Here is a 21,408-nt window from a genome sequence, read left to right as displayed (position 1 = left end):
GAACTAACACCTAAATCCACTGACCTCCAACAATGAGGCTGTCCTGTTGCTCTTCACACTGTCTCTGGTGATTGTGAGGCTCACTGCAGCACTGAGTGTGGACACAAGGGAGAACAGACTGCCCACTGTGCAACTACTCCTGATTGGCCACATACTCCAGTCCAACATTCACTCAGAGACACGAAGGATCAGGAGCAGGAATCTGCTCTGGTTCTGACCGTGAAACTTCAGCAGATCGAGACCAACATCAAAGCGATAAGTATAGAATGCAAGTCTGAGAGAATACGACAGTATGGGAGGGTCAGTGCTGAGGGAGCGCCGCACTGTCGGAGGGTCAGTGCTGAGGGAGCGCCGCACTGTCAGAGGGTCAGTGCTGAGGGAGCGCCGCACTGTCGGAGGGTCATTGCTGAGGGAGTGAGCACTGTCGGAGGGTCAGTGCTGAGGGAGCGGGCATTGTCAGAGGGTCAGTGCTGAGGGAGCGCCACACTGTCGGAGGGTCAGTGCTGAGGGAGCGCCGCACTGTCAGAGGGTTGGTGCTGTGAGAGTACTGCACTGTCGAAGGGTCAGTGCTGAGGGAGTGCTGCACTGTTGGAGGGTCAATACTGAGGGAGTGCCGCACTGTCAGAGAGTCAGTGCTGAGGGAGTGTTACACTGCCGGAGGGTCAGTGCTGAGGGAGTGCCGCACTGTCGGAGAGTCAGTGCTGAGGGAGTGTTACACTGCCGGAGGGTCAGTGCTGAGGGAGTGTTACACTGCCGGAGGGTCAGTGCTGAGGGAGTGCCGCCCTGTCAGACGGTCAGTGCTGAGGGAGTTCCGCACTGTCGGAGGGTCAGTGCTGAGGGAGTGCCGCCCTGTCAGACAGTCAGTGCTGAGGGAGTTCCGCACTGTCGGAGGGTCAGTGCTGAGGGAGTGCCGCACTGTCAGAGGGTCAGTGCTGAGGGAGCGCCACACTGTCAGAGGGTCAGTGCTGAGGGAGCGCCGCACTGTCAGAGGGTCAGTGCTGTGAGAGTACTGCACTGTCGAAGGGTCAGTGCTGAGGGAGCGCTGCACTGTTGGAGGGTCAGTACTGAGGGAGTGCCGCACTGTCGGAGAGTCAGTACTGAGGGAGTGTTACACTGCCGGAGGGTCAGTGCTGAGGGAGTGCCGCCCGTCAGACGGTCAGTGCTGAGGGAGTTCCGCACTGTCGGAGGGTCAGTGGTGAGGGAGTGCCGCACTGTCGGAGGGTCAGTGCTGAGGGAGCGCTGCATTGTCAGAGGGTCAGTGCTGAGGGAGCGCCTCACTGTCGGAGGGTCAGTACTGAGAGAGTTCCGCACTGTCGGAGGGTCAGTGCTGAGGGAGCGCTGCATTGTCAGAGGGTCAGTGCTGAGGGAGCGCCTCACTGTCGGAGGGTCAGTACTGAGAGAGTGCCACACTGTTGGAGGGTCAGTGCTGAGGGAGAGCCGCACTGTCAGAGGGTCAGTGCTGAGGGAGTGGGCACTGTTGGAGGGTCAGTGCTGAGGGAGTGGGCACTGTCAGAGGATCAGTGCTGAGGGAGCGCCGCACTGTCGGGGGGTCAGTGTTGAGGGAGCGCTGCATTGTCAGAGGGTCAGTGCTGAGGGAGCGCCTCACTGTCGGAGGGTCAGTACTGAGAGAGTGCCGCACTGTTGGAGGGTCAGTGCTGAGGGAGCGCTGCACTGTCAGAGGGTCAGTGCTGTGAGAGTACTGCACTGTCGAAGGGTCAGTGCTGAGGGAGCGCTGCACTGTTGGAGGGTCAGTGCTGAGGGAGTGGGCACTGTCGGAGGGTCAGTGCTGAGGGAGTGGGCACTGTCAGAGGATCAGTGCTGAGGGAGCGCCGCACTGTCGGGGGGTCAGTGTTGAGGGAGCGCTGCATTGTCAGAGGCTAGGTGCTGAGGGAGCGCCTCACTGTCGGAGGGTCAGTACTGAGACAGTGCCGCACTGTTGGAGGGTCAGCGCTGTGGGAGCGCCGCACTGTTGGAGGGTCAGTGCTGTGAGAGTACTGCACTGTCGAAGGGTCAGTGCTGAGGGAGCGCTGCACTGTTGGAGGGTCAGTACTGAGGGAGTGCCGCACTGTCGGAGAGTCAGTGCTGAGGGAGTGCTGCCCTGTCAGACGGTCAGTGCTGAGGGAGTTCCGCACTGTCGGAGGGTCAGTGCTGAGGGAGTGCCGCCCTGTCAGACGGTCAGTGCTGAGGGAGTTCCGCACTGTCGGAGGGTCAGTGCTGAGGGAGCGCTGCATTGTCAGAGGGTCAGTGCTGAGGGAGCGCCTCACCGTCAGAGGGTCAGTGCTGAGGGAGTGGGCACTGTCGGAGGGTCAGTGCTGAGGGAGTGGGCACTGTCGGAGGGTCAGTGCTGAGGGAGTGGGCACTGTCAGAGGATCAGTGCTGAGGGAGTGCCGCACTGTTGGAGGGTCAGTGCTGAGGGAGCGCTGCACTGTCAGAGGGTCAGTGCTCAGAGAGTACTGCACTGTCGAAGGGTCAGTGCTGAGGGAGCGCTGCACTGTCAGAGGGTCAGAGCGGAGGGAGCACCGCACTGTTGGAGGGTCAGTACTGAGAGAGTGCCGCACTGTTGGAGGGTCAGTACTGAGGGAGTGCCGCACTGTCGGAGAGTCGGTGCTGAGGGAGCCCCACACTGTCAGAGCGAAGCCCTAACATGGGGAAGAGTTGGTGCGGGTTTCCAGCGTTCTTATTGACATGCATCCCTCAGGCTGTATTTACGAATACAATATGCGCCCGTTATCACGTTGCTGTTTTGGGAGCTTGCTCTGCCCGTGTTTCTGTCCATTATGACATGACTGTAAATGGGAAAGTATTTCATTTACTAGCTGTTTTTCGAAGTCTTGGGGAGGAAGAAGGTTCTTCGTGAATGCAGGCATTTCTGATGATACTCCATTCACTGGATGTGGGTATCGTGAGTTTGTTTCAAAGGAAGGGAATTTTTCTCGATGTGACGTGCAGCCGTGAGATTGTGGCCAGGCAGTTTTGACAGTTTTGGACGCAAAGAATGTTTCAATGAGTTTAGCCCAAGTGTAGAGCATTTTGTGCACTAAATAAATTATATTAAAATCTCAACATTTCGACTAAATATGGAGGAAGTGCAGAGTGCCTGGTGCAATTGGGAGCTCAAAATATCGAAAACCATGTGGACAGTTCTGAGGAAGGATCACCGGACCCGCGACGTTAACTCTCATTTCTCTCCACGGATCCTGCCAGACCTGCTGAGCTTTCCCATCAAACTCTGTTTCTGTTTTTGTTTGTTGTGAGCAAAGAGGAATTAAAGAAAGATTTCACAGCCTGAAACAAAAGATACCAACATTCTCTTGAAGCCCAAGTTATTCAGCTTCAAATCCTCGTCACCACTGGTTACCAGAGAAACGCCTGAGTAAGGAAGCGTTTGCTCCTGGTCATGTCTGGGCTTGTTCACACACGAGTCCACAAAACCCATAATTTAATCTCAAATACATTGATGGGAATCAGTTTAACCCATTCACTGACATCAGCTGGGCTGTGCAGCGTGAGCGGACAAAATGCATTGTACACATTCCTACAATCAATATCCAACATTGGAATGCCATGAATTCTACTGCAAAATTTGCACAATATTCTTCTCTCAACTCTAGCCCATCAAACAAAGGTTCGTGGCCATCCTGTTTGCGCAAAGGCATTCTGTTGCCTGCGAACTGGCTGCACATTCCTCCCGAGGTTAGCCCTGAAAGGACTTGAGGGACCAGAAGCATGTCAGAAACATGCCGCTTCCCGGACACACACACTCCCCTGCACTCAATTCACTTTGGCAACGAACAAGCCAGAAGCTGGTCGCGGGTGAAGTGACACCGCGATATCGCTCAGTTCGGATTTTAACTGAACACCTCGGGCGTTCGTCCACTTTTGAAACTGGTTCAAGGAATCTCCGCTCTCAAGGAATTCGAGCTGAGCTCTTTGACGAGTTCATAACGAACCTGGAGCTGGGGAGGCTGTGTCAGGGAAAACTGGAATTTATGAGATTATTAAACCCTTGTTACTCCAAATACAGTGAGAATAATCCACAAGTGTCCTTTTGTTATAAAACAATGTCGCAATAAAACTCTTAAACTAATGGCACTGTCTTGAATCTTATTTCATTCTAGCCTCTCTTCAACAGGAAGAGTTCTTTTCTCAGAAGGTTGGAAACAGGAATTAGAAAACTTTCTACAGCATTCACCCAGAGTTCGCAACAAGCTCTCAACCCTGGTACAGGACGGGATTAGATACAGAGTAAAGCACTGCTCCCCATCAAACAATTCCCAGGGCAGTACAGGATCGAGTTAGACAGAGAGTAAATCCTCCTATATTCTGTTAAACCCATAGTAAATGGAAAGTAAAGCTCCTTCAACATAGTCACTATCAAACTCTCCCAGGACAGGAACGGCACGAGGTCAGATACAGAGTAAAACTCCCTCTACACCATATCCATCCATCACATCCAGGACAGGGACAGCACGGGATAAGATACAGAATAAAGCTCCCTCTACACCATATCCATCCATCACGTCCAGGACAGGGACAGCACGGGGTAGGATACAGAGTAAAGCTCCTCGCTATTTTTTTAAACTGAAAGTAAAGCTCCCTTTACCAAAATGCAATACCTCGCATTTATCCAGATGGAATTCCAACTGCCGTTTTTCAGCCTATTGATCCTTTTCTTCCTTTACTCATTAACGGGATGTGGGCGTAACTGGCCAGGCAGCATTTTTTGCCCATCCCTAATTGCCTAGAGGGCAGCTAATAGTTAACCTCGTTGCTGTGGATCTGAAATCACATGTAGGCCAGATCGGGCCGGGTAAGAATAGCAAATTTCCTTCCCTAAAGGACATTACTGAACCAGATGGGTTTTTCCAACAATGGATTCATGGTGATCGTTTTGACTCTGTGGTTCAGATATTCACGGAATTCAAATTCCACTGCCTGCCATGGCAGTATTCCAACCTCAGAACATTATCTGGGCCTCAGAACATTATCTGGGTCCCTGGCTTAACAGTCCAGCAATAATACCACTAGGCCATTGCCTCCCCTGATCAAGATCCCTTGGTAATGTTAGAAAATCTTCTTTACTAGCTACCAAACCACCGATTTTAGCATCGTCTGCAACTTTATTAACCATGCCTTGCATATTCTCATCGAAACCATTTACATAAATAACAAACAAAACAGGGCCCAACACTGATCCCTGTGGAACACCGCTGGTCACAGGCCTCCAGGCCATAAGGCAACCCTCCGCCATCACTCCCTGTCTCCTGCCATTAAGCCAATTGGATACACAAGGATCTGCCCTGGGTCCTCTTTTCTTTGTCACTTATATAAATAATTTGGATGAGAAAATACAGAAAGTATAGTTAGTAAGTTTGTGGGCAGCACCCAAAACTGGTGGCATAGTAGAGAGTGAAGAAAGTTTTTTAAGATTATACTTCAGAGAATCAATAGTTGCAAATGGGGATTATCAATAGTTGACGATGGGTTGTGTATGTTAGTAGATCATGAGATTACATTTTTTACTGGCAGTAGTAATGAAGGGTCTAGGCCTGAAAGTTCGACTTTCCTGCTCCACTGATGCTGCCCGACCTGCTGTGTTCCTCCAGCTCCACACTGTGTTATTCCTGCTCCCCTGATGCTGCCCAACCTGCTGTGTTCCTCCAGCTCCACCCTGTGTTATTCCTGCTCCTCTGATGCTGCCCGACCTGCTGTATTCCTCCAGCCCCGAACCATATTGACTCTGGCACCAGCATCTGCAGTTCTTGATGTCCCTGACATGTAATGACAAGGCCTGGTATGTGGGGTTAGGAGTAAGGACATGGAAAAGGTACCTCAACTCCTAAAACTGTTTAACTCGATATCGAGGCCAGTGGGCTGCAGGGTCCCCAAGCAGAAAATGAGGTGCTGCACTTCCAGCTTGTGCTGAGCGTCACTGAAACACTGCAGCAAACCTGAGGCAGAGATGTAGGCCAGGGAAAAGGGTGATGCGTTAAAGTGGCAGGCAACTGGCAGCTCAGGATCTTTTTTGCAGGCAGAGCGTTGGTGTTCTGCGAAGTGGTTACCCAATCTATTGCTTTGTTTCCCCAGTATAGAGGAGACCACATTGTGAACAGTGAATGCATTAGACTGGATTCTGGGAAGTGCAGGTAAAGTGCTGCTTTCACCTGGAAGGTATGTTTGGGCACTCGGATACTCGGGAGGAAGGAAGTGAATGGGCAGGTGTTACACCTTCAACAATTGCAGAGGAAGGTGATGTGGGAATGTGTGGGATTGTCGGAAGAGAAAGGGAAGTGGACCAGGGTGTCCCAGAGGGCACAGGTCCTTGCAGAAGGTTCACAAGGGAAGGGAGGGGAATGTGTGTATGGTGATGGCATCCTGTTGGATGTGGCAGAAACAGCAGCTCATGGTTCTCTGGATGTGGATGCTGGGGGTGCAGTAGGTGAGGGTGAGGGGAGCCCTATCGCTGTGGCAGGAAGGAAGAGAGGGGATGAGGGCAGATGTGTGGCAGATGGATCAGATCCAGCTGAGGGCTCTGTTGACGACGGTGCTAGGGAATCCTCAGTTGAGAAAGAGGGTGGATATTTTGGTAGGTCCCTCGTTAAAGCTGACATCGTCAGAATAGATTCGATGGAAGAATTGGGAGAATGGGATAGAGCCTTTACAGGAAGCAGGATGTATAGTCCAGGTAGCTAGGGATTCTGGGTTTGTATATTCGCGGCCAGTCTATCCCCAGAAATGGAAACATTTCAAGGAAGGGAAGAGATGATCAGAGATGGGCCAGGCAGAGGAGAGAGCATGGTGAAAATTGGAAGTAACAATAGATTAACTATTAAACTGTAGATGAATTTTGGATGAGAGAGGGAAGCAGCACCAATGATGTCAATGATGTATGAGAGAAAGAGTTGTAGGTGAGAGGTGGAACAGAAAGAGTTGCAGTACTTTGCTCGATGGAATGGTGTCTGTGTAGCTGAGGAAGATGGGGAGAACAGGGGGAGCCGCTGTTGATGTAGTAAAAATGCGAACAGTCAATTCCAACTGTTAATAATTGTGTCGGGTCAGAGATTCAAGATGATATTCTGCCCAATTTTCTTGTCCTGTGCATCCATTGGGTCAGACATTTCCCAGGGATTTACTTGATGAACAAACGGGTTTGAATGAAATGTTTGGCTCAGCACCTGTCGGTCAGGAGCTGGGATCTGAGATAATCAAACGAGACCTGTTCAGACTTGCTCAAAATGCCTCAGCCATTCAGGTGGTTCAAAGTCCAACAAACCTGTGGTCTCTATTTGCAAACAAATCCTTGTGAGTTAATTTTATTGTCACTTTTAAAATGGGCTTTTAAAACCGAATTCCCTGGGCACTACCCCAGGCAATTTGGTTTAATCTGACCTCAGACAAACTAACAAAAATGCAGGACAGCCCAGGTGTCCATATGGGGGCCGTTGAGAGTGAAAACCAGGAACAGAGTAGGTGCTGATACCACTCAGACCTGAGATGAGGGTCAAAGAATTCCTGATGACTCCCCACAGGCCAATGCACGGAGACAGCAATTTTCACTGCAAAGCCAAACACAACACGAGGGGGGCATTTCCAATTTCAAACAGCCAGAGGCCCAGCACTGAGGGAGCACCAGACTGTCAGAGGGTCAGTGCTGAGGGAGTGCCGCACTGTCGGAGGGTCAGTGCTGAGGGAATGGGCACTGTCAGAGGGTCAGTGCTGAGGGAGTGGGCACTGTCGGAGGGTCAGTGCTGAGGGAGTGGGCACTGTCAGAGGGTCAGTGCAGAGGGAGTGTGCACTGTCGGAGGGTCACTGCTGAGGGAGTGGGCACTGTCGGAGGGTCACTGCTGAGGGAGTGGGCACTGTCGGAGGGTCAGTACTGAGGGAGTGCCGCACTGTCGGAGGGTCAGTGCTGAGGGAGCGCCGCAGTGTCGGAGGGTCAGTGCTGAGGGACTGTCACAATATTGGAGGGTCAGTACTGAGGGAGCGCCGCACTGTCAGAGGGTCAGTACTGAGGGTGAACCGCACTGTCAGAGCATCAGTGCTGAGGGAGCGCCGCACTGTCGGAGGGTCAGTGCTGAGGGAGCGCCGCACTGTCAGAGGGTCAGTGCTGAGGGAGCGCCGCACTGTCAGAGGGTCAGTGCTGAGGGAGCGCCGCACTGTCGGAGGGTCAGTGCTGAGGGAGCGCCGCACTGTCAGAGGGTCAGTGCTGAGGGAGCGCCGCACTGTCGGAGGGTCAGTGCTGAGGGAGCGCCGCACTGTCAGAGGGTCAATACTGAGGGAGCGCCGCACTGTCAGAGGGTCAGTGCTGAGGGAGCGCCGCACTGTCGGAGGGTCAGTGCTGAGGGAGCGCCGCACTGTCAGAGGGTCAGTGCTGAGGGAGCGCCGCACTGTCGGAGGGTCAGTGCTGAGGGAGCGCCGCACTGTCAGAGGGTCAGTGCTGAGGGAGTGGGCACTGTCAGAGGGTCAGTGCTGAGGGAGTGGGCACTGTCGGAGGGTCAGTGCTGAGGGTGTGGACACTTTCAGAGGGTCAGTGCTGAGGGAGCGGGCACTGTCGGAGGGTCAGTGCTGAGGGTGTGGACACTTTCAGAGGGTCAGTGCTGAGGGCGCGCCGCACTGTTGGAGGGTCAGTACTGAGGGAGCGCCGCACTGTCGGAGGGTCAGTGCTGAGGGAGCGCCGCACTGTCGGAGGGTCAGTGCTGAGGGAGTGGGCACTGTCAGAGGGTCAGTGCTGAGGGTGTGGGCACTGTCAGAGGGTCAGTGCTGAGGGAGCGGGCACTGTCGGAGAGTCAGTGCTGAGGGAGTGGGCACTGTCGGAGGGTCAGTGCTGAGGGAGCGCCGCCCTGTCAGAGGGTCAGTGCTGAGGGAGCGGGCACTGTCGGAGGGTCAGTGCTGAGGGAGTGCTGCACTGTCGGAGAGTCAGTGCTGAGGGAGTGGGCACTGTCGGAGGGTCAGTGCTGAGGGAGTGCCGCACTGTCGGAGGGTCAGCTCTTAAGTGTTCGACATTGAATGTGAGATGAGACACTGAATGAAAACTGTTTGCCGTACCCGGGCCGGGAAATAATCTGGATACTCTCTGAAAGAACAGCAAGTGAATTATGACGATTTCTGTTCAATATTTATCTTTCAATTAACGTCTTTATAGTAAATTTGCAGGTCATTTATTTCATTGTTATTCACGAGCTTTGTTTCGTTCCCTGGCTTCTGGGGCTCCCACATTACAGCCGTTCGGAAATATTTCATTAGTTGCGAAATGATGTGTGTCACACGTGTAAGAAGGGTGCTATATAAATGCAGGACTTAATCTCTCATTTCATTATCAATCATAACGTGGAAGTGGTGCAGGCAGTGACAGCAGTGAGTCAAAACTGATGAGAAGCAGGAGTGAGATTAAAACTCTGGGCTGCAATCAGCAGTGAATCTTAAACGCCTTCTGCGGAATTAAGAGCCTCTCTTGGTCTTCCCACCACTTCCGGAGGCTGGAAATTCGAGACAACCTCTCACTGCCCTCCAGTGGAACTTTGTAGAACTGCAATATTCATCTGCACTTTCAATAACTCAGTTCCCAAGTTCTAATTTTCTCCTCTAGTTTTTAAAACAGTTTTGTCCTCACAGATTTTTATGCCTCATTTTGATCTTTGGTCAGGGAGCATTAATCGGTGACAAGATTAATATGGACAAGGCACCAGACGGGATGAGAGATAGTAGGAACTGCTGATGCCAGGGTCAGGCACAACACAGCGTGGAGCTGGAGGAACACTGCAGGCCAGACAACTTCAGAGGAGCAGGAAAGATGACATTTCAAAAATGGTCTCAACCCAAAACGTCAATTTTCCTACTCCTCTGATGCTGCCTGGCCTGCAGTGTTCCTCCAGCTCCACACGCTGTTATACCAGACTGGATGAGATGCTGCTTGGCCTGCTGTGTTCATCCAGCCTCACATTTCATTATCTTGGAATTCTCCAGCATCTGCAGTTCCCATTATCTCTGGATGAGATGTGTTGAATGTACTGACGGAAGGCTGCAGATAGACTGTCAATTATCATCAATCTTCCATCAACTCAAGAGTAGTGCCAGAGGGCTGGGAGACAGCAAATATTAAACCCTTCTCACAAAATGGAGTAAGGATACCCCCAATAGGTCTATCAATGACAAGGAAGTTTCTAGGAATTTTGATGCAGGGCAAAATTATTAGTCACTTGGTGGAAAAATTGCGAACAAAGGCCAAAGGAAATTGACAGAAGAAACAATTGAATCACGAGGGAAAATGTTTTCACACAGCAAGCATTTTGGGTCTGTAAAGTACTTTCTGAAAGTGTAGTGAAGGCTGGTTTAATCAAGGCTTTCCGGAGGGAATCAGAGAGTTATCTGAAAAGAATGAGTGTGCAGGAATTCAGGGAGGAGTGAAACTGATGAACTATTCTTTTCGAAAAGCAGCATGGGTAAGGACTCAATGGCTTCTCCTGCACCGCCACAATTCTGTGATTAAAGATTTTATCTCTCTGTACATCTTTCCTCTCTTTCATGATCTGTCGCCTTCTCTACCTCATTAAATTTCCTCCTTCTGTCTCTTTTTTCCCTCTCTCCATCTCTGACACTCTAACATCTTGTTGTTCCATGTCTCTCTGTGTATCTGCATCCTTCTGTCACATACTCTGTAATATTTAATTACTCTCCCGAGACAGGATGTGAGCTGATCCTTCTGTCCTGTGTCCATTCCAGTGAATTATGAATATTCATATATGGGAGTGTGTGTCTGCTCATCTCAAATCCATTGGCTTTGAGCCACTGCACCTTCATTCACCCCAACAAGTCCACACCTGTCTTTGCAATGAGTAATCCATGTAATTTACACATCCCTGGATTCCACAGACACTTTAGCATGGCCAGTCCACCTAACCTGCAAACCTTTGGACTGTGGGAGGAAACTGGAGCACCCGGAGGAAACCCACACAGACACGGGGAGAATGTGCAAACTTCACACAGTCACCCGAGCTTGGGATTGAACGCAGGTCCCTTGCGGTGTGAGGCTGCAGTGCTAACCACTGAGCCACCATGCCGCTGCCTTCACTTCTGTCTGACTGTTGTCAGCTGTTGAAATAGTTCCTTTAATGTAAAAGAACAGTCCAAGTTGCTTCACAAGAGGTGAACAGTGACCAAAAGAATGAGCTTTGAACAGTGTCTTTAAGTGAGGGAGAGAGTGAGGTGGTGAGGTGGCAGAGGGAATTCAAGAGATGAGGGCCAGCTAAAGACATTGTCACCAATGAGGAGCAGTGAAGGAGACCTCCTGAGCTGGGAATATGGCTCTTTACCTGAACATCAGCGAGGTGTGAAACGGGACATCAGAATGCTCCACGCTGAGTGTTGTAATATTGATGGAGGCCAATAATTTCACGCTGGTGTTATTCATTTTCAGAAGTCACTCAACACCAGTTATTGTCCAAAAGTTTAATTTGAAACCACAAGCTTTCACAGCACTGACCCTTTGTCAGGTGGCCAGTTAATGGAAAAATAATTCCAGGTAATTAAGAATGTCAACAGATAAGTACAAATAGTGTGAGTAGAGTGTTGACAAGCTGAATAACAAGTGAAGGGATGACCTATGAACTGTTTAATTAATGTAGAAAAATAATTACAACTAATCAAAATTTATTTGTGATTGCTTTGGTATGGGAGGGGCCTGTGCAATATGGGTGGGGCCTGTTCATTGTGGGAGGAGCATTTTCAATATGGGAGGGACCAGTCCAACAGGGTGGGCCAACTCCTGATTGAAGTTTAAATATTGGGTATTAGCAGGTCCTTACCTCTAAAACAGGAGGCCTAGGTTCAGCTCCCCCTTCTTCAGAGATGTGTGATAACTTTGCTGGACAGGTTGATTAGGAAATATGATCAGTAAATATGGTTTAAGAATGGGTTGGGAGCAGCTCTTAATGAATCTCCTCTCCCCAGAGCACAGGCTTAATTGCACATGGCGCTCACTGTCAGTAGCCCTTATCACAGAGTGACTTCTCATCACCTCAGGATCTCTCAAAGCACCTTTCAGCCAATAACATACTCTCAAAACGTGGCAGACAATTTCAGCAAATTGAAAATGACCAAACCATCTGTTCTAGATTATGTTGATTGGGGGATAAACCCAGGGTGTGGGAAACAGCACTCGGTAGAGAGTGCCTTGTACTTGTTAATTTCTCTCATCTGGAGGAGACTTTGGTGAGTGGATTCATTCAAAGATTTCAATTTGGTTTCTTTGCTAAGTCAAAGGTGACAGACAAGGCCTCTTGTGAGCTGCTTCAATCCATTCTGTGCCAGGATGGGGTTAAAGGAAGGATTTGTAATGGGTGTGGTATGTCTGTGGGGGTGTGTAGGGACAGGGATTGGGAGGGGAGGCAGGTGGTATCCAAATGGAGGGGAACAATCTCATTGTCTGGCCTGCACTACAGGGATGGAGTAGAAAGGTCACTGAGTTACTTCTGTAGGCTATAATCTGCATTGGGGGAGGGTAAGGAAGAGGATTGTAGCTGGGGATTGTTCATCCACTAACTGGATTGGAGGAAAACTAAACTGTCTGCTTTCTCTGTGATCCTTAATGTCCAACATCATTGTAGAGCCTCCAAATAGGCTGGGTGTTTCAAGGTGGTTCATTAACTTGGAAATGAAGTTCACTCAATTACTGAATTAAATGTTGTGAGAATCTATTAAGTAACAACCTTTTCATGAGATGTAGTTGGTGATGGGATCCAGGCTAATGGCCTGATTGATTGGTTTCTCTCCTAGCTGAAGATGAGGCAAACTTTAAATAGACTGGGCTGGGGAGGAGGGGCACTGCTATACCGAAGCTGACACTGAGATTGTGGGGGGTCGGGTTTGTGATTCTATGCCGGTGTTTCTGCCCTTTTTGAAGTTAGGGTTCAAGTTTTGCCTGCTCTAAGAGGTGCTCTGAATGGGTGGATTACAAAATCCAGTTACTCTCAGATTTGGTCACACATCTGTTTGTGGGAACCTGCTGTGCCGAGGGGAACTTGTTAAATGGTGTTTAATGTTGTAACTTTCCAGGTCTTACTGATTGGACAATGAAAGAGGAAATTGCTGCAACAGTGGTTTTAATCTCCCGAATGGTGAAGAAAAATGAGAAACTCAGCAAAAAGAAGGTTGAGAAATTCTGCAGCAAACTGACCAAAGTTCTGTTTGAAAAATACAAGAATCACTGGTACTGGGGGGACCCAGCCAAGGGCCAAGCATACAGGTGGGTGGTCCAAGGGTCCTCTTTTTTTTCTCCCCCTCCCCCTCCAGGTGGGGGTGATAATGAAGGGAGACTAGATCGAGGCAATTTGCCTGTTTTTACAGGCAATGTTGTATATTTCAATTCTGACTTACAATCTTTCCAAAGAGAAGCAACGTTTCTGGATCAAACTTAAAATATCAGTTGGAAAAACCCATCGAGTTTCAGCAAAATAAAATGTGAACTGAACTGTTACAAAACTTGTCTGGATGTATTTTGCATCAACCTGTTTTGACAATTGCATGTATAGAACTTTTTTCTGAAATAGAAAACTTTTAGTTTGAAGCAAAATAATCCATGTAGTGTTGGGATTATCATGTGACTAACAAAACTTCTTTTAAAAAGAAAAGACCAAAATGCTGGAAAAACTCAGCAGGTTGAGCAGCATGCCAGAGTGGAAACAGAAATTATTAATGCTTGTTTCAATTTGAACAGTTCCAAAGATGATTTGGTTTAACAGTGTGGAGCTGGAGGACCACAGTAGGCCAGGCAGCATCAGTGGGGCAGGAAAGCTGACATTTCAGATTGGGACCCTTTTGAAACGTCAGCTTTCCTGCCCCACTGATGCTGCCTGGCCTACTGTGGTCCTCCAGCTCCACATCGTTATTGCAGACTCCAGCATTTCAGTTCCTACCATTCAATTAAGATTAACTGTTTCACTCTACAGATGCTGCCAGATCTACTGAGTCTCTCCAGTTTGCTGTTACTTCAGGTTTCCAGCATCTGCAGTATGTTGCTTTTGTTTTTGCACTTTACTATCTTTACGTATGCTGCAGGTTGAATAAACAGCCTCATGTTAACCAGACTTTTGAGACCCTGGCTCAGTGACGACACTGACTAGAATCCTCCTGGTTTAATCTTTGTTTCCCATCCCAGGTGTATCCGGGTGAATAAGAGTCAGCCTTTGGATCCAGTCCTGCTCCAGGCGTGTCTGGAAAGCAATATCGAATATTCTTCACTGCAGCTGCCAAGCGAGCTCACTATCTGGGTGGATCCTTATGAAGTGTGGTGTAGGTGAGAGTTCACTTTATCATTCTGGCTGCTTGGTGTCTCTGGGATTACTTTGGCCTCTACTTCCATCCACCTGAGGCTGAATGGAGTTGGAGTAATGGTCTGTTCTGTCCTGGGTCTGTCAAAACACCAGGACCACTGTGACAAAGAGTTGCAGCGCAATGCTCCCTCCCTAAAGGGTAACAAGTGTAACAAGTAGCTCCTGTTCTGTTTAAATACTTGCCGGGGTGGGGAGAAGCCCAGTTCTGAAGGAACATTTTGTATCCTGTGTTCCCCTTCCAGCTGCAATCTCAGGAGACTAGAGGGGAATATCTGGGAGATGCTGCTGAGAACCTATCCAAGTAAACTGTTCTGTAGTTTCTCCTCCTGTTGCTATCCAGACTACATCCTGATTTAGCCTTTAACAACTCACTGTGCCTTGGAAAAGTGAGCTGACTGCAAACGTTGTCAGAATAGGTTCTTGGAACAAGCCATTTGACCCACCCAAGTCAAGTTACATTTCACCCTCCTCTAATTCTATCTTAATCCTCTAGTCATATCTCCCTCACAACTGTTTAACATTCCCCCAAAATAAATCTATCACCGTGCTTCAACCATTCCTTGTGGTAGAGATTTCCATAATCTAATCTAAGGGTAGCACATAGACTGGGAAAGGAGGGCCACAGATAAGGGATTTGATTTAATCTAATACAAAGTACTCCATGGTTTAGCTTAAAGATGTAAAACAGGACAAGAGAGTTCAAAATCTTGGCTTCCTCCTGGGACTGGGAATCCTGTCCTAATGGGAGTGTTTGGTAGAGCAGTTGGGGAGAGCTTAAACTCCAATGTCAGTACTCCAATGACCTGTGTACAGTCAGTGAAGGAGGGAGCAGGAACAGAAACAAAAGGTAGACAAGAGGATGTGATGTCCTTGGTTTCTCAGCCTAAGATTCAAACAGGATTATTGAGAAAACTGAGTGAGGCAAACAATGTTAAAAGGACAAGCTTAAAGGCTTTGTGTCTTAATGTGTGCAGCATTCACAAAGTGGATGAACTAATTGCACATATATAAACAGGTACAATATAACTGTGATTACGGAGACATGGCTGCAGGGTGACCAGGGATGGAAACTGAATGTCCCAGGGTATTCAGTATTTAAGGCAGGACAGGCAACAAGGAAAAGGTGGTGGAGTTGCATTGCTGGTTAAAGAAGAAATTATCATAATGGGATATTAGCTCTGACAATGTGGAGCCTGTATAGGGAGAGTTAAACGTCAAGGGGCACAAAACACTTGTGGATGTCCTATATAGACCCCAAACTACAGTGGGTGATGTTGGGAATAACATTTAAACAGGAAATTAAATGCATGTGATAGGGGAATATCAGTGGTCATGAGTGATTTTAATCTGCACTTAGATCGGACAAATCAAGTTAGCCACAATGCCATGGAGGAGGAATTCCTGGAGTGTATACGGGATGGTTTTCTTGACCAATAGATGGAAGAACCAACTAGAGAGCAGGCCATCTCGGACTGAGTACTGTGTAATGAGAAGGAAATCATTGCCAGATAAGTGTGAAGCTGGATGAACACAGCAGGCCAAGCAGCATCTCAGGAGCACAAAAGCTGACGTTTCGGGCCTTGACCCTTCATCAGATAATCCCTCTCTGATGAAAGGTCTAGGCCCAAAACGTCAGCTTTTGTGCTCCTAGATGCTGCTTGGTCTGCTATGTTCATCCAGCTTCACACTTTATCTTGGATTCTCCAGCATCTGCAGTTCCCATTGGCAATGATTTCCTCAGAGATAATCTAGTTGTGCATGATCCCTTGTGGAAGAGCAACTATAACATGAGAGTTTTTTTTTCCTCAAGATGGAGAGTGCGGTTGTTAATTCAGAGAATGGGGTGCTGAATCTTATTAAAGGAAACCTGAGGATATGGGGTGTGAGTTTGCTTTGGTCGGGGGCAGGGGGGGGGAGGTGTGGAGAGTTACTTAAAGGGATGGCAGTGGATACGCAATGGCAAACATGCGAGGAACGCATGGGGGAACTGCAACAACTGTTTATCCCTGTCTGTCGCAAAAGCAAAATGGGTAAGCGGGTCAATCCATTGCTTACAACGGAAATGAAGTAGTATCCGATCCAAGGAAGAAGCTACAGATTGGCCAAGACAAATAATAAACCTGAGGATTGGGAGCAGTTCAGAATTCAGCAAAGTACAAAGGGATTGATTTAAGAAGAAAGTACAATACGAAAGTAAGCTTGCGGGAACATGAAGACTGATTTAAGTTTCTATAGGTAGATGAAGAGAAGGAGATTGGTGAAGACAAATATATATCCCCTACAAACAGAAATGGGGGAATGTATAACAGGGGACAAAGAAACAGCAGAGCAACTGAATACATACTTTGGTTCTGTCTTCACAGATACAAATCACATCAGAAATGTTGCAGAATGCAAGATTTAGTGACAGGGAAGAATTGAGGGAGATCAATATTAGTAGTGAAATGGTGCTGGGAAAATTGATGGGATTGAAGCTGAATAAATTCACAGGGTCTGATAATCTACATCCCAGCATACTTGAAGTAGGTCCAGAAATGGTGGATGCATTGGTGGTCATCTTCCAGGATTCTATAGACTCTAGAACAGTCCTTGCAGATTGGAGGGTAGCTAACATCACTCCAATATTCAAAAACTGGGAATTATAGGCTAGTAAGCCGAACATTGGTAGTGGGGAACGTTCACAAATTCATCATCAAGGACTCTGTAACAGAGCATTTAGAAAGCAGTGACAATCAGTGTGAATGTATGAAAGGGAAATCATGCTCCACAAATCTGTAGAATTCTAAGATGCAACTAGTAGAGTTGATGGGGTGGGGTGGCAGTCGATGTGGTATATTTGGATTTTCAGAAAGCATTTGACAAAGTCCTGTGATAGAGATTATTGTGCAAGCATGTGGGATTGGGAGAGGTGTATTGAGTTGGATAGAAAACTGGTTGACAGAAGAAGTGGTGTGGGAATTAACAGGCAGTAACTATTGGAGTGGCACAGGGATTGGTGCTGGGACCCCAGCTATTCATAATAGTTGTTTAAATTTTGGCTGAGGGAACAAAATGTAACATCTCCCAAGTTTGCAGATCATGCCAATTTGGGTGGGAGGGTGAGCTGTGATGAGGATGCAGAGATCCTTCATGTTCTGGACAGGTTGGGTGAGTAGGTAAATCAAATGGCAGATGCAGCATAATTTGGATAAATGTGAAATTATTCACTTCAGAAGCAAAAACAAGAAGGCAGATTACTACCTGAATGGCTGTAAATTGGGAGAGGGGAGTGTGCAGTGGGACCTGGGTGTCCTTGTGCACCAGTTGCTGAAGGTAAACATGCAGGTGCAGCAGGGAGTAAGAAAGGCAAATGGTATGTTGGCCTTCATTGTGAGAGGTTTTGAGTGCAGGAGCAGCGGTGTGTTATTGCAGTTATACAGGGCCTTGGTGAGGCCACACCTAGAATATTGTGTGCAGTTTCGGTCTCCTTTTCTGAAGGTGCTGTTGCTGTCAGGAGTGTAGCGAAGATTTACCAAGCTGATTCCAGGGATGGTGGGTCTGATGTATGAGGATTGATTTGACTGACAATGGGGATTGTTTTCTCTGGAGTTCAGATGAGTGAGCAGGATCTCAGACTTGAAACTCAAACAGGACTGGACAAGGTAGGTGCACATAGGATGTTCCTGATGGTGGGTGTGTCCAGACCAGGGGTGTCAGCCTGAGGGTTTGGGGATGAGGAGACATTTCTTTAACCAAAGAGCGGTGAGCCTGTGGAATTCATTACCAAAAAAAGTAATTGATCTCAAGATATTCAAGAGGCAACTAGATATAGGATTTAGGGTGAATGGGATCAAAAGGTTATGGGAAGAAAACAGGATTAAGCTATTCAGTTGCACAATCAGCCATGACCATGCTGAATGGAGGAGCAGGCTTGAAGGGCTGAATGGCTGCCTCCTGCTCCTATCTTCTGTTTGCAATAGAAACTTTTTATTGTGAAAGTTGGCCACATTTAACAATAACAACATTGATAAGAATAAAACTTATTCCACCAAGTGCCCTTTGGAAATAAGGTTTGAACATGCCTGTCTGTCCTTTTTTACTGATTTTGAATTAATAATGACAAGTTGTGAAATTTCCAGGAAATCCCAATCCTGGCCTTGTTTAGTGAAGCAAGTGGTGTAATTTTTTTTCTTAATTTCTGCTGCAGATGTGGAGAGAAGAACCAGCCTTTCATTGTGACCAGGTTAGAGGACAATAATACAGACTTGGAAATTTTTAAAGACATCAGCAGTGCTGCAGAGCGTGCAGGCTGTGAATATAGTTCTGGAACCTCTTCTGATGAGGAAGGCTACAAGAAGCCAAATACCACCTCTGTCAGTGACACCCATGCTGGTTATCCAGCTGGGGTTCAGGAAGACTTCTCTGTCCCCTTGGAAAGAAAGACCATACCAATTGTGAACAACCCGAACAGTGTATACCAGGTGGAAGTATGTACCAGCTTCAAAGGCCGTGGGAGCCCTGGTCCAGGATTGCAAACCATTCCGACAGTGATTAACCCAAAGAGTATCTATCAGGTACATTTGTGGGGGTGGGGTTCAGGGTCAGTAAAGCTGCAAATGTTCTATTCCCAATTTCCTGGAGCTTAAACATTTCTAACATCATATATTAAATGTCACTCAGTCACTTTGCAATAGTCTTTATGCCAATCCTCACTTTGATTTTAAACTTTTTGCTTAGATTTGTTTTAGAATTGTCAAGTTGCTGGTGAGTAACTTGTTTTGCTGACAAATGCGCTCCCTTTTTAATGAGGAGGGTGAGAAATTGAAGGGTTGAAGTTGCCTTTGAATCCATTCAGAGCTGATTGTGTGTGTCTCTCTCAGGACGGCAAACTGAGACTGGCTGGAACCTGATTATTGCTTATTGCTCATTGCTGGGGTCTCAATTCTTTACAATTCATACAAAAGATTTTTGGATGAAGGGTCTAAAGGTATGGTAACATCATTTTGATATAAAAATAGGTACCAAATGTGAGTTATGAAGATGATATAAAGGGATATGGATAGGTTGCATGAATGGACAAGGTGGGAAAGTATCAAACTGTCTACATTGGCAGAAAGACTTTTAAGAAAGCATATTATCTAACTGGTGAGTAATTAATGAGGTCTGGGTGTCCGAGTGCACGAGTCACAGAAGGCCGGTATGCAGTTACAGCAAGTAATTGGGAAAGCTAATAGAATGCTATGATTGTTTGAAGGGAACTTAATGTCGAAGTGGGGAGATTGCATCTGGAGTACTGTGTACAGTACTGATCACTTAAAGAATGTGAATGCACTAGGAGTTCAGCAAGTTTACCAGACTAATTAATAAATACCTAGAATGAATGGATTACCTTTTTTGAGAAAAGGCTAGATCTCTATCAGCTGGAATTGAGTCGGGGTAACTTGGTCAAAACGTGAGATCCTGAGGGGACTTGACCAGGTGGATGTTGAAAGATGATTCTTGATAATCTCTAGAATTCAGGTCACAGTTTAAAAAGAAGTGTGCCCTTTTTTAAGACACAGGAGGATCCTTTGCCTTCTAAAGAGCTTCAAGCCTCAAAAACAGGTTGCAGAATCCTTAAATATTTAAGGCAGAGGTAGATTTTTGATGACTGAAGGATGAAAAATTATTGGATATACAAGAATGTAGAGTAGAGGTTAAAAATCTGATTAACTGGGACGGTATGGCATGGTGGAGCAGGCTGAGTGGCCTTCTCTTGTACCTTGTTTGTATGTTCAGGAGTAAATAAAGCACTATGGAAGCTTAAACCAGAGGAAAATCATTAGGCACCAGGTCCCAATATTTGGAAGGAAATGTGATTTTATTTTGGGCAATGTACACATTAGCAGCAATGGTCAGAACCTTGTTGGAGGGAGGGTAACTTTTTCCACCACTCTTTTTTTTCTAAAGGTGAAATTGATAAGTAGAAGTGAAATTTTAAAATTTTTTTAAAGGGATAAACTATATTTTGGAGAAATCTGCTTGACCAAGCTAAAGGTTCCTTGCTTGAGGATTTGGTTCAGAGAATGGAATGGTTGTGGTCTATGTGGACCTCCTTCTGAAGAAGGCCTTGACAGGGTCACCAGAAAGGTGACAGTAGTGAAGATCAATGGGGCTAGAACTTGGGTGGGAAAAACCAGATTAAAACAGGTCCAAGGTTGTGGCTCTTGAGGTTGAGCACGTGTATTCCATTGACTCCTCAGACCACATTTGCTCAACTTTCACTGAGGTGAGTGTGCCCAAAATAAATATGAGGCTAAAGACCTTTTTGTGATCTTTTCTCACCAGTAACTTCCTCTGCTTTAACTGTTTTTAAAGCTGTGTTTTAAACTGTCTTTGCAGGTAAATGATTACAACAGCCACCCTCCAGCTGTATGGCCCAAGTTTCTACGAAAGAAGATGTTTCCTGAAGACTACAGCTGCCATTCATTCCAGGGCAATTACAGAGGGTACCGAGCGTCCAACATGTTCCTATTTCCTCGTGTGGACCGTTATCATTGGGTGAACACCAAGCGATAATCTCTGCCTGTGCTTTCCTTTTGAACTCCTCCTTACTTCTCCCCAATGGCTTTCTGGCAATCCAGTTCTGACTGACTTTTATTGACTTGTGTCCTGACCCAGTTGGGGAGTTGAATGTGTCCCACTATTTTAAGCATCAGTGCATTTGTTAGCACAATCTGTTCTTTGTCCAGTTCAATGAGGACTGAAATGCTATTTTTTATACAATCAAGTTAGATATTTCTTTATAGATAGATAAATTATATATTCATGGTTGTGTTTAATTGCCATTTAAACAATTTTAAAGGCTAGAATGGAAATGTTTGAAAATGTATAATGAATAAAAAACCACTTTTTAAAAATCTTTACAATGCTGCATCCTGCTCTTCTGTTCTTGCCTGAGCTTAGACAATGGTTCACCTGCTGGGAACAGACATCTGGCAGGTTCCATCAAGCACATTGGAACCAAGTTTATTTCAGGTATTTTGAGCTGTCAATTGGCTGGAATCAGTTGTGTGAAACTGAATGTAAATCTTGCTTTATTTTGGAAATATGTGAAGTTGGC

General features: G+C 47.1%; 1 protein-coding gene across 1 annotated transcript; it reads left to right on the top strand.

Moving 5' to 3' along the window:
* Positions 1 to 225: 225 nt before the first annotated feature.
* On the top strand, positions 226 to 20,985 carry btg4 (B-cell translocation gene 4). Its single transcript, XM_048562315.1, has 5 exons — positions 226 to 259; positions 13,051 to 13,240; positions 14,153 to 14,290; positions 18,514 to 18,880; positions 20,688 to 20,985. Exons 2-5 carry the CDS (start codon positions 13,068 to 13,070, stop codon positions 20,862 to 20,864), a joined length of 855 nt encoding a protein of 284 aa, XP_048418272.1. The 5' UTR covers positions 226 to 259; positions 13,051 to 13,067; the 3' UTR covers positions 20,865 to 20,985.
* The last annotated feature ends 423 nt before the right edge of the window (positions 20,986 to 21,408 follow it).

This window comes from Stegostoma tigrinum, chromosome 32 (assembly GCF_030684315.1).
Source record: "Stegostoma tigrinum isolate sSteTig4 chromosome 32, sSteTig4.hap1, whole genome shotgun sequence".
NCBI classification, from domain to species: Eukaryota; Metazoa; Chordata; class Chondrichthyes; order Orectolobiformes; family Stegostomatidae; genus Stegostoma; species Stegostoma tigrinum.
The sequence above is the reverse complement of the archived record's forward strand: the minus strand, read 5'-3'. Positions and strand labels throughout refer to the sequence as shown.